The sequence below is a fragment of the Ananas comosus genome, linkage group 6 (assembly GCF_001540865.1).
Source record: "Ananas comosus cultivar F153 linkage group 6, ASM154086v1, whole genome shotgun sequence".
NCBI classification, from domain to species: domain Eukaryota; kingdom Viridiplantae; phylum Streptophyta; class Magnoliopsida; order Poales; family Bromeliaceae; genus Ananas; species Ananas comosus.
The window spans coordinates 8,646,580-8,658,151 of NC_033626.1; the positions used below are offsets into that span (position 1 = coordinate 8,646,580).

Consider the following 11,572-nt stretch of genomic DNA (forward strand, 5'->3'; position numbering starts at 1 on the left):
AACAACTGGAGAGATTCTTGACACTGAGAAAGAATATTCAAAGCACTGCTATTAGGAAGTTTTCCGGGTAACACAAATGTCGCCTTCACCATGAACCACATAGTAAATAAAGAAAACACTAATAATACGATTCTCTAACCCTAGGAAATTATGACTCCCATCCAAACAAAAGACTACCAAGGTCGAACGAATACTTTTCTATTCCAAGATGGATTGGTTTTTTAAGTCCTTTTTTTTTGTTTAGTTATCTAACATAAAACTATTATTCGGAACACTCTTCTTAACATGTACTAGACGTTATTGGAATGTGAGAAGGATCAGAGATGGACCAGAGGGTCCAGATGTAATCACATAAAATTTACTATATATATACTCTCAATAACACTCGCACATATCCAATCTATATTGTTAGGCGCGGCTAACATGAGGTATTAGCAACTTCTTATACTAGACTCTAGCATGCATCTATTAGGGCAGTAAGAAATAAGATATACAGGCTAAGATTTTTTCTTTTTAATTTTTGCATCAAACATGGGACTGTTGTTATTAACATATGCCGATTAAGTGATGGTAGTAATTGTAGCGAATGTATGACTACTTTTCTTTTGACCACGGGAAAAATAAAAGGGTATAAACTACTAAGGAAGGAAGATTTTACACATGCTATCTGATTTTAATGCCACTACACTGTGTTAATGTAAGATAAATAGTTATCCTCTCCAGAACACTATTTTCTTTCCATCATAAAAAATTGTAATATACGGGCACAACGCAGGCAGCTTAAGAGCAACCACACAGTTAAGAGAAACAACAAATACTCAAATAATCAATATACACACACTCAAAAAGCAATACTCAAATGTTGTCTGAGTGTAGAAAGGGATTTTACTCAATCCCTCAACAAGAAAAAATGGACATGACTGAAAGAGAACAACATTTAGAAACTTCTGAGTAGCAAGCTACCCTTTAACCTAAAAGCATTGATGAACAGACCATCACATTCACATTAAGGAACAAACTATCATGAATCGACTCAAAACAAATCATAAAAACAATCAATACTGTAGGCGATTATCTCTACAGTCAAATATTTTAAAAAAAGGGAGAAAAAGATCAAACTTTCGCCCTTAAGAAAAAATTCTCTACAACCATGAACCATCAAAAAGAGAGAACTGCTGTTTGCAATAATACAACAAGAAATCAGAACCTGTCCACTCCGAATTAACTAATAAATTCTTTTGGGCGATTTTTCTGTGTAGATTTATTACCTATACACCTGAAACAACTAAAATGATTTTGGGAACAAGGGAGAAGGAATAGGGCCCTAATTTGAAGCTCATATTATGACATGTATAACATTTATCATTTACAAACATTTAAATCTATTGCGCATACAATTAGTTAGCATTCAACTTCATCACCGGAAGGTATCTCCTTGGAAAAACTCTTCTCTAACTCAAAAATTAACTGCTCAATATTTCTCCTATAAATCGGCATGTAATGGTCATTAATCATCAGCTGGGAAAGCCTCAACTTGCCATATAATGATCTTGGTGTCAAGAATATCCCGATTGTTTCATCTGATTGCGAATCCCTATCTTCCTCATCTCTATCCGCACCTTCTTGGATTGCTGCCTCCTCTTGAGCATATGTAACGATGTGCATGATTTTGCCCGGAGGATAGAATCTATGCACTTCCTTAGTTTCAGTAAGCAGTTCCGCTGAGGAACTCTCAATTTCTTCAGCAGCAGTGTTCGCCTCCTTTGCTATTTCTCTCACTAAGTCGGCTTGTTCTCTATCCCTTGGCCGGTACAATTCATTCTCAAGCTGCTGCCATAGCTCCACTTCGGTCATGCTGTCCTCGCTTCTACCGTGGCCCATGAGATCATCCTCACCGTCAATCCCCCCCTCATCTTCTTCTATTTCAGCAGTATGGGATGTTTCTATCAAATAAGAACGCTCGACTTCTGAAGTCCACTCTATACCTCCTGATGGTGTAATGACCTCCGCAGTTTCCTTGGTGGTCTCCGTAAGTGTTAGAAAAGGCTCAGTCGTAATATCGCTTGTAGAGGGGGAGGTATCTATACTGTTTACTTCTAATGTTGCATTTGAAGCAGAAGGCTTATTGCGGTGGCGGGGCCCAATACATGACCAGGATGATAGCTGGAGTGCTGGTCGCGTCCATGCAGCCTGAGCTACATTCCGAGCTCTTTTCATAACAACCTAAACAAGAAAGGTTAGATGTCAAAAATCAATGAAGGGAAAAGAACCAACTTGTTTTCGCAAAGTCTTGAAAATTTCCCTGATGTAAACTCAAAGGTAGAAGGAAGAGGGAGAAGGAAAAAAGAAAACAAGTCCAAAATCCCAAGATTCTTGTACATCAATCGATTTCGCGTCGCTCATGAACAGCACAACTCATAGTTGGCTTAAAATATTAGCTCAAATACTTTTAGTGAATGCAGAACAACTAATATTGATATTCCCAGTAGTCATAGTTCAAGTAAAACTATAAGAACAAAGATATATGATATAGACTCTTCATTTTATTTTCTAGTTTAGTTAGCAGAAACACAAAAAACCAAGGCCAAGTCTGAATGCTATTTGCTTATCAAACCTGTGTTCGAGCAGAGACTGGACGTAGAATAGCACCAGCTCCAGCTACTCTTGCTTTAGCATTTGCAATAGATGGAAGTCGAGAGCCTAAGGCAGATGCTGAGCGATATACTGTACTTAAAATTCTTGTCTGCTCGATTTGATTTCGTAGGTCATTTAACCATGCTGATGCCATCACCTGTTCCATGTAAAATATCTTGATCATAAAGAATTACGCTAGCAACTTTTCAAACTGTGAGGCTGCACTAATTCTTTAAAGAATACAGCCCAAAAACATAGAAATCAAGTCATTTCTTTGTCCAGCAGTTAATGTTAGAAGTACATGGAACTATCATTGCCTATTTTTGGATCAGCTAGGTCTCTTTTCATACTCTAAAATGTTCCACTCACGATATTGACATCTGACACTTACATTTGATAAAGTGCCTCCCTATAATTCAATAGAGCCCTTCAAATTAATGTGCCTATGATTTCATATCATACCTATAATCAAAATCCTGGCTTTCCTAACAGAAACAGCCTACAAATGTACCTATAAACATGCTTAATAAGGAAATTATGCCACCTCAGTGGAATCTACATAGCAAGTGATTACATTTCAAATAGTTCAATTTAAATAACATGGATCAGAGCACAGGACTTATACCACAAGCATCACAGGTTAAAGTTTTCAATCAATTAAAACCTGCTGCTCTCCCATCTATAGCAATTTCTCAAGTTACAGAGTAGATGTACATGAAACCAGGGATCAACTATTTACTTTTATTCACATTAAGATCTGAGATATTAATTTTGTATATTATAGCTTGGCAACAAGACGCAACTTTCTCCAGGGGCAACTATACCAATGCAGAACCTCATGCAAAGAATTTCAAAAAGAAAAGAAAAATAAACTGACTGTTACAAAAGGTCATTGTCATTCTGTTTCTCTCCCTCCCCTAAGGTTTCTATCCAAACAAGAGAGTGATTCTTTCATCACTTTCTCTCCTTTTCTCTCCCTTTCTTTCCATCTGAACAGAGTGTAATTGTAGGCCTACTCATTAAAAGCAGTATACTAGTAGTAAGAAAGTCGTATGATTTAAGTTCAACCTCAGAACGCAGGTCATCAACTGAAGCAGCTGAAAAAGTAGGAACCAAATCAGCGCCGTTGATAACTGAAGTAATAAAGTGCATGCCTGACTCTGCCAACTCCCATGTCATACAAGCAGCTGAAAGTAGGATGAGCACCATCAATTAATTAGATATTAACTTCAAATCTTTCGCAAATGTAAATATTTAGCAAAAGTATGAATTGGAGCTTTAGCTACCTCTTCGATAATGGAGCCTCCAAATCGACGATCGGCACTGTTGAGAATGATCTATACCACTTGAAGTATCTAGAAACAAAATTTTAAAGTTTTTCGACATCATTGACCTAATGATCAAAATGTTTTAAAATTTATAATTTTAATGGTCGATATGAGGTGTTTTCACGTTTAACAGTGTAAAGATATCCAAATCAATTGAATTTTGGTTAGAAAATTTTTTAAACTATTTAGAACAAGATCAATACTTTTGATCTTGATTAAAAGATTCCTATCATCACATTTTAAAGGATATTCATTCTCAGTCGTTCATTTTTGTGTCCACTTGATGGACAAGAGAACAATATCAGAGAAACATGTAATTTGGTTTCTAGATGCTTCAAGTGGTATAGATCATGTCCAACAGTGCCAATCGTCGATTTGGAGGCTCTATTATCGAAAACAAATGGGTGGCAATGGAGCCCGTTTGCCACCGATAGCATTCCGGCTCAACTAGGCAAACGAAGTCAAAAAATTATGAAATTTGGTTTCTAGATAGTTCCAATAGTGTAGATCATGTCTAACGGAACCGATCGCCGAATCGGACGTTCCATCATCGAAAACAACTTACAAGTACGGAGGCCCCCGTACTTTCGAAAGCATAGGAGCCTAGCTCTNATTATACTATTCAACCAACCACCCACTGAACCCTAGGGGGCCCACTATTAACCTAACCGTAACCACTTTCATCCTAACCGCATTTTTTTTCATCTGAACGGTCGAAAACTTATGAGTACAAAGAGCTCTATACTTATATGAGTATAGTAGCTCCAGCCCACATATATATATATATATGCTTCTGTATATATATATATAGAGTCCGGCTACTATACTATTATGAGTACGATCGTCCTCGTACTCATAAGTTGTTTTCGATGATAGAGTTTTCGAATCGACGATCCATACCGTCAAACGTTATCTAGAGTATTTAAAACTTCTAGAAATCAAATTTCATAATTTTTCGACATCATTTACCTTACGATCAAAAGGTCACAAAATTGACAATTTTTAACGGCCGGTATGAGATACCTACTAGTTTAATGGTGTAAAAGAATCGGAATCAATTGAATTTTTAATAGAAAATTCTATTCACTACCTAGATAAAGATCAATAACTCCGATCTTAAATTAAAGGATCCGATCATCCATTTTTAGGACGTCGTTCGATTTCGACCTTTCATTTTATACCCGCTTGATGGACTTTATTATGATTTCGAAAAATTACGAAATTTGTTTTTTAGAAGTTTCAAATACTCTAGATCATATTTAACGGAGTGGATCGTCGATTCGGAAGCCCCATCATCGAAAACAACTTATGAGTATCATGGGCTCAATACTCATAAGAGTATAGTAGCCTTACTCTCTCTCTCTATATATATATATATATATATATATATAGAGGTCTTGTGTCGCTATTAGAAAGCACGGAGGCCTCCGTGCTCGCTAAGGCCATTTTCGATGGAATAGAAGCTTCCGAATCGACAAGATCGCTCCGTTAGACTTGATCTACGTATTTGAACTATCTAGAAAATATATTTTGTGATTTTTTTCGTATCTTTTTCTAGCAATCGAAAGGGTTAAAAATCAATAATTTTTAATGGTTGATGTATACCGTTTGCAAGTTTAACGGTGTAGAAGTGTTCAAATCAGATGAAATTTTGATAGAAAATTCTTTATACTATTTACAACAAGATCAATATGTTTGATCGAAAATTTTCATGTTATATCACCACTTTTTGTAAGATTTTTATTTTCAGCCGTTGATTTTGAACCCTTTCGATCATTAGGTAAATGATATCGAAAAGTAACAAAATTTATTTTCTAGATACTTCAAATATGCTAGATCAAGTCTAACGGAGTCGATCGTCGATTCAGAAGCTCCATTATCGAAAATGGCTTAGGTACACGAGAGTCTCCGTGCTCCTAATAGCACACAAGACCTACTCTATATATATATATATATATATATATATATAATTGAGCTTCTATGCTTTTAAAAGTACCAATTTATTGGTGCTCGTAGATTTTTGGCCATTGAATTAAGGGGTGTGCGGTTAAGATGATGTGGGCCCCTTAGGGTTGAGTGGGTGGTTGGTTGAATAGTATAATCTAACGGGTGAAAATGATCAATGGCATAGATCTAACGATAAAAAATTTACAAGCACCAAGTGCTTGGTGCTTTTACAAGCACCATAGCTGGACTATATACATATATATATATATATATACATGAATTATTGAGTGATAAACAGCATTAAATGATTTTAATGCAGGTTCGAACAAAACTAGGATAATATGCTGGAAAACATATCAAAAAGCAAAAACCTGGAGCAAATGCTACACATGTAGTTGCGGCGAACTCCTTTTGCTCCCGCAAAATGCAAGTTAAAAGAGCTGCTGTGCCTCCACCAAGTGAGTGTCCAACAATCTGCAAAGATTTTCAGGAGAAGATATTAATGATTCTAGAACCTGCAGGGATATCATTGCATCAATGATTGATGGTTAAAATATTTCCAAGTTGATGTTTATGTGAGTTGATACTGATCCAGACTATGAGCCTAAGAGCCTGTTCAGTGTGATTGGAACTTCTACACTAAGTGCTATTTGAGTAGAGATGCCCAAAGAACTTAAAACTTTTCTATTAATTCCTTGCAGCAGCGTCTTGCTGCAGCAGAAGTTGACCCTTCAAATTAGTGCTTCTGTTTTAGGGCCTAAAAGGTCATTAAAGATTTTGCTAACAGCAAAAGCTGCACACTATTCTTATCCCAGATGCCTGGCTTCTCAAAGTAAAGAAAATATTCTAAAACCTAGGCCGAGGGCCAAGAAACTAAACAAGTAATAAATAAAATCACAGTGCAATCCACATAGATCCAAGGTTAACAGCAAAGAATAACAGGGTATACAGTACAACACAGAATAGCATGTAACTAAGAAATGATGATTCCTATGTTCATATCTATAACATTATTACAGGTCAGACTAAAATGTGAGATATGGCTTACCTGTATTCTGTAATCTGGATATTCATGTAATGCCTTCATCAGACAAGGAGTCGCAAGTTTTGCAGTCCACCGAGCAGCGGCAACCATCCCATAGTGCGCATATCCTAAAACTACATCACTAATGCCACCTTCATTTACAACAGTATGGTGGAATGGTACTACTGCTCCAGTTGCAGCTGTCAAGGTATCTCTGATACTATGAGTTCCCCTAATTAATAGCAGAATACATTTTGTGCTTTTGTCAGTTAGAATTGTAAAAGCTGGCTTTAGAATCTGCAGAGATTTCAAGGAAACGCTATCAATATGATGCCTGGTACAAGTCACATATTTGTTTTAAAAAAGAAGATTCATGGCATGGTGTTTTCAACACAAAATATTTCAAACTCCAATAGCTGTAGCAGGGACCACTCACTCCTGCTTTAGGTTCCTGAAGTAGGACATCTTCTACAGAGTAGCCGGTAGCCTCCAAGAATAATGGGAAGGGCTTTTTAGAAAAGTGCCAACAAAGAGTCAACAAATTCAAAAGATATTTTAGCTCCGAAATAACTGAAGCTCCTTTAAGCGGTACACTATCCTTTCCAGCATATATACTAGCTACATGAAAATTCCTCTGCAAAATATAAGAAAAGGGAAAAAGCTGTAAAATAATTAAGAATTCTTTATCATGAAGCAATTCAATTTTGAAAGAGAGGTCAAGAACAGAAAATACTAAAACTGTCAACACAGGCCAACGGTCATTACTATAAAGTGCAAGTTTGACATATGTACCAAACTCAGAGGGGCGAGGTAAGACAGACAACACCATAAAGTTTTCTGTATCTACTTTTGCCTTTGAAGAGAACATAGCAGACAATCAACAACTATCAAGATTGGTGTACAGAAGATTACTAAGTAAAACATCAATAGTAAATTTTAACAAAAATAACTAGAAGTAGCCCCAAAGAATAAGTTGACATATAGCACTGATTATAAGTTTCTAGCCTATTTATCTCTATAAGATTAGCATACTTTCACCTAGAAACCAGGTGTATGAACATTAAACCAGGTAGTACGAAGATCATATATTGACGTTATGCAAAAAATGCAGAAATCACACAAAAATGGAAACAGGATGAACAATGACATCCACAGAAACTATATATATATATATATATATATATATATATATATATATACCTGGGATGACTCGGCGGCGGCTTAGTCGGTCGCAAAGAAAATCGAGGAAAGTTAGTTGTCGGGTTGAAGCCCGAACTTTGTTTGTTTAGTTCAGCATCCAACAGAATATCACATAGCCAGTCGTATTCAGTGGGAGAAGAAGGACGGGCAGGGGAGAAAGGAGTTCTTGTTGGAATCCAAATTGGGGAACTCTACCGTTCTCAACAAACAATCCCCGATGCAAGAGAAGAGGTGAGAGTCCCGACATCAAACATGGGTGAAGTTCATTACAAAATGGCGATCTAACGACTGTTGTTTATCCTTGGTTCTGCATAAAAATGAGTTCAAAACGTTCCAGGAAAGTCGACTTGATATATGTATGTATGTATGTATGTATATATAGGGTCCGGCTACTATACTATTATGAGTACGATCGCTCTCGTACTCATAAGTTGTTTTCGATGATAGAGCTTCCGAATCGACGATCCATACCGTCAAATATTTTCTAGAGCATTTAAAACTTCTAGAAATTAAATTTTATAATTTTTCGATATCATTTACCTTATGATCAATAGCTCACAAAATTGACAATTTTTAACGGCCGCTATGCAACTAAACTGCTATTCACCTTAATAACAGAATCCGGCAAAACTTTAGCCTTTGAATTTTGAATAGAAAATTCATACCTTCCCTACATACAAGAATAAATATTAATAACTCAGATCCTTTGAATGCAAAGATAGTCTGATTCCAACCTTTTTACGAGACCCTTCGTATCGATTTTGAAAAGCATCATTTAACACACACATTGATGGACTATTAATTATATTCGACAACATTATACGAAATATTATTTTATAGAAGTTTCAAAAATAACCTCTAAGATCATATATAAACCGATGGATCCGCATTGCGGAAGCCCATCATTTGAAACAACTTACAATTAGTAACGAGGCTCCAATACCTCATAACATATTATACGTAAGCCTCCGGCGCAATGGCTATTAATATACGTATATATAACATATATAACGCATGACTATAATTGTATTATGTATCTAATACTGTTCATCGCTCTACGTATAGGTATGTGTAGTATATACGTATATAGTATTATAATCATTAGCGTATCCTATTATGTAATGCTAGTTATTATAAATATTATCTTACCTGTATACATACTACACCCGTAAATATACTACTATCAGTATGTATGTCTATTTGTACTGGTATGTATAAATAATATCATATCTAATATTATACCCGTATACAGGAAGTGGGCTACTATACTATTATGAGTATACGACTCCTTCCGTCGGAGCATCCCTAAGTTTTTTCGATGATGGAGCGCCGAAATTTGCTGCACGCATCCACTCCCGTTAAAATATGCTAGAGTATGAAACTTCTAGAAAATAAATTTCGTTAATTTTTCGAAATCATAAATAAAAGTCCTCAAATGGGTAGAAAATGAACGTCCGAAACAATCGAACGAACGCCGCTAAAAATGGTGATCGATCACTCTCAATTAAGATCGAGTTATTTGATCTTATCTAGGTAGCTCGAATAATTTATTTATTAAAAAGTCAAAACGTTCTGGATCTCTTTACACCTTAACTAGCAAGATCCACATACCGCCGGTTAAAAATTGCTCATTTGTGACCTTTTGTTTGTAAGGTAAATGATATCCAAAAAATTATATCATTTGATGTCTAGAATTTATAATGCTCTAGATAAAGTTAAACGTATAGGATGTATGCATCATGGGGAAGTTCTATGACATCTGAAAACGACTGATAAGTACGAACGGCTATGAACCTAATAAGAGTAATACGTAGCCCGACTCTCATATATAATATAACATATATATACTATTATACTCCTAGCGACTGCCTATATATAATTAATACTATAAATCGTATATCCATATATTATATATACATATGTATGTATACTACATTAATAATTATGCTAATAATACATATACATAATCGTATGCTATATACATATACAGCTATGTATGATATATACAATGTCTATGTACAGACGTAATAATACCACTGCTCATGTAACCTCTAACCATTGCTGCATGTAGCATGTATACTACATTGCATGTACATTTATACCATACACTTGTCAACAATGTACCATAGTCATACTACATATCATAAATTATATACTGTACTCTACCCACTCGCATATACCATATAATATCATACGATAATTCTACCATATAATCTATAACTCACAACCATCGTATATATTAATATAAGCATATATATCATATCATATACTAATCAAATGTAATATATAATATAGATAAATATAACATATCAGTAATTATATAATATATATAGTTATATACATAATATCACTCTCCTACGAAGCCCTCTCCTAGATACGAGTTAAATGCCGGTAAACGAGCATCGTCGATTTGAAGTTCTAATCATTCGAAACAACGACTTCATAAGTACCAGGGTCGATCGCCTCACTAAGAGCTATAGTAGCCGCGAGCTCTATATAATATATACTATATATACCACAGAGAAATCATAGCTAGTACCATATATACAAATATCAGAATAGTCACCCATATATACGATACATATGTAACTGTGTGAGTATCCAGCTCCATAAAAACCTAAAATAATCACTTATAAATATCAATGCATCATAAAATAATACCATACTATATATATACACTATATATATATATTTATAAGTATATAATTATATATATGTTGTACAGATCCGGCTGTTCATACTATCGGTAAGCAACCGGTAGACCTCCGTGCTACCAAGTTTGTTGTCAACTGACTGCGCTCTCACAAAATCGACGACTGGCTACCGTAGACTTGATCTAGCACCTATCTAAATCAGTCTTAAAACTAGACAATTCATAATTTTCGATATCATTTACCTATCAAACTAAATAGTTAAAACTTGAACGACTGAAAATTAAAAAATCATCATAAAAAATATGATAATACGATCTTAAATTCATAAATAAATATCTGATATTACCTAAATAGTGAAGAAAGAATTTCCTATAAAAATTTCATTGAATTTGATTGTTTTATCACCCGTTAAACTCATACAAACACCCCAACATTGGACATTAAAATTGTCAATTGTGGCAGATCTTTTGATCACTAGTCACTGAATGTCAAAAGAAACAATTCTGAAAATTTAGTTCAAATAACTTTCAATAAAGTAGTATCATCAATCAAACGGAGACGATCTGTACCAATTAGGAAGCTCCGCACATCAGAAAACACTTCACGACGAAGCATCCGTGCTACCCGATAAGTATAACGCAAGCTCAGACTCCTCTCTCCTCTCCCCCCCTTCGGCCCGCACTCCCAACTACTCATCTCAGTCTTCTCACTCATCTCATCCCATTCTCTCTCCTCATCTATAACTATAAGATAATATATAGCCTACACTACTATCTATAATATAC

At 35.3% G+C, this 11,572-nt stretch overlaps 1 protein-coding gene across 4 annotated transcripts in view; it reads right to left on the reverse strand.

Annotated features, from left to right (window-relative positions):
- Window positions 1,020–11,572, reverse strand: part of LOC109711856 — a 13,971-nt gene continuing 3,418 nt past the window's right edge. For all 4 annotated transcript variants that reach the window (XM_020235168.1, XM_020235169.1, XM_020235167.1 and 1 more), the window contains exons 3-8: window positions 7,370–7,567; window positions 6,958–7,230; window positions 6,281–6,383; window positions 3,703–3,821; window positions 2,615–2,791; window positions 1,020–2,223 (exon numbers count right to left, since the gene is read on the reverse strand). In XM_020235168.1, the coding sequence (XP_020090757.1) occupies window positions 1,402–2,223; window positions 2,615–2,791; window positions 3,703–3,821; window positions 6,281–6,383; window positions 6,958–7,230; window positions 7,370–7,567 (1,692 nt within the window). In that variant the 3' untranslated portion in view covers window positions 1,020–1,401. The remainder of the gene's footprint in view (window positions 2,224–2,614; window positions 2,792–3,702; window positions 3,822–6,280; window positions 6,384–6,957; window positions 7,231–7,369; window positions 7,568–11,572) is intronic.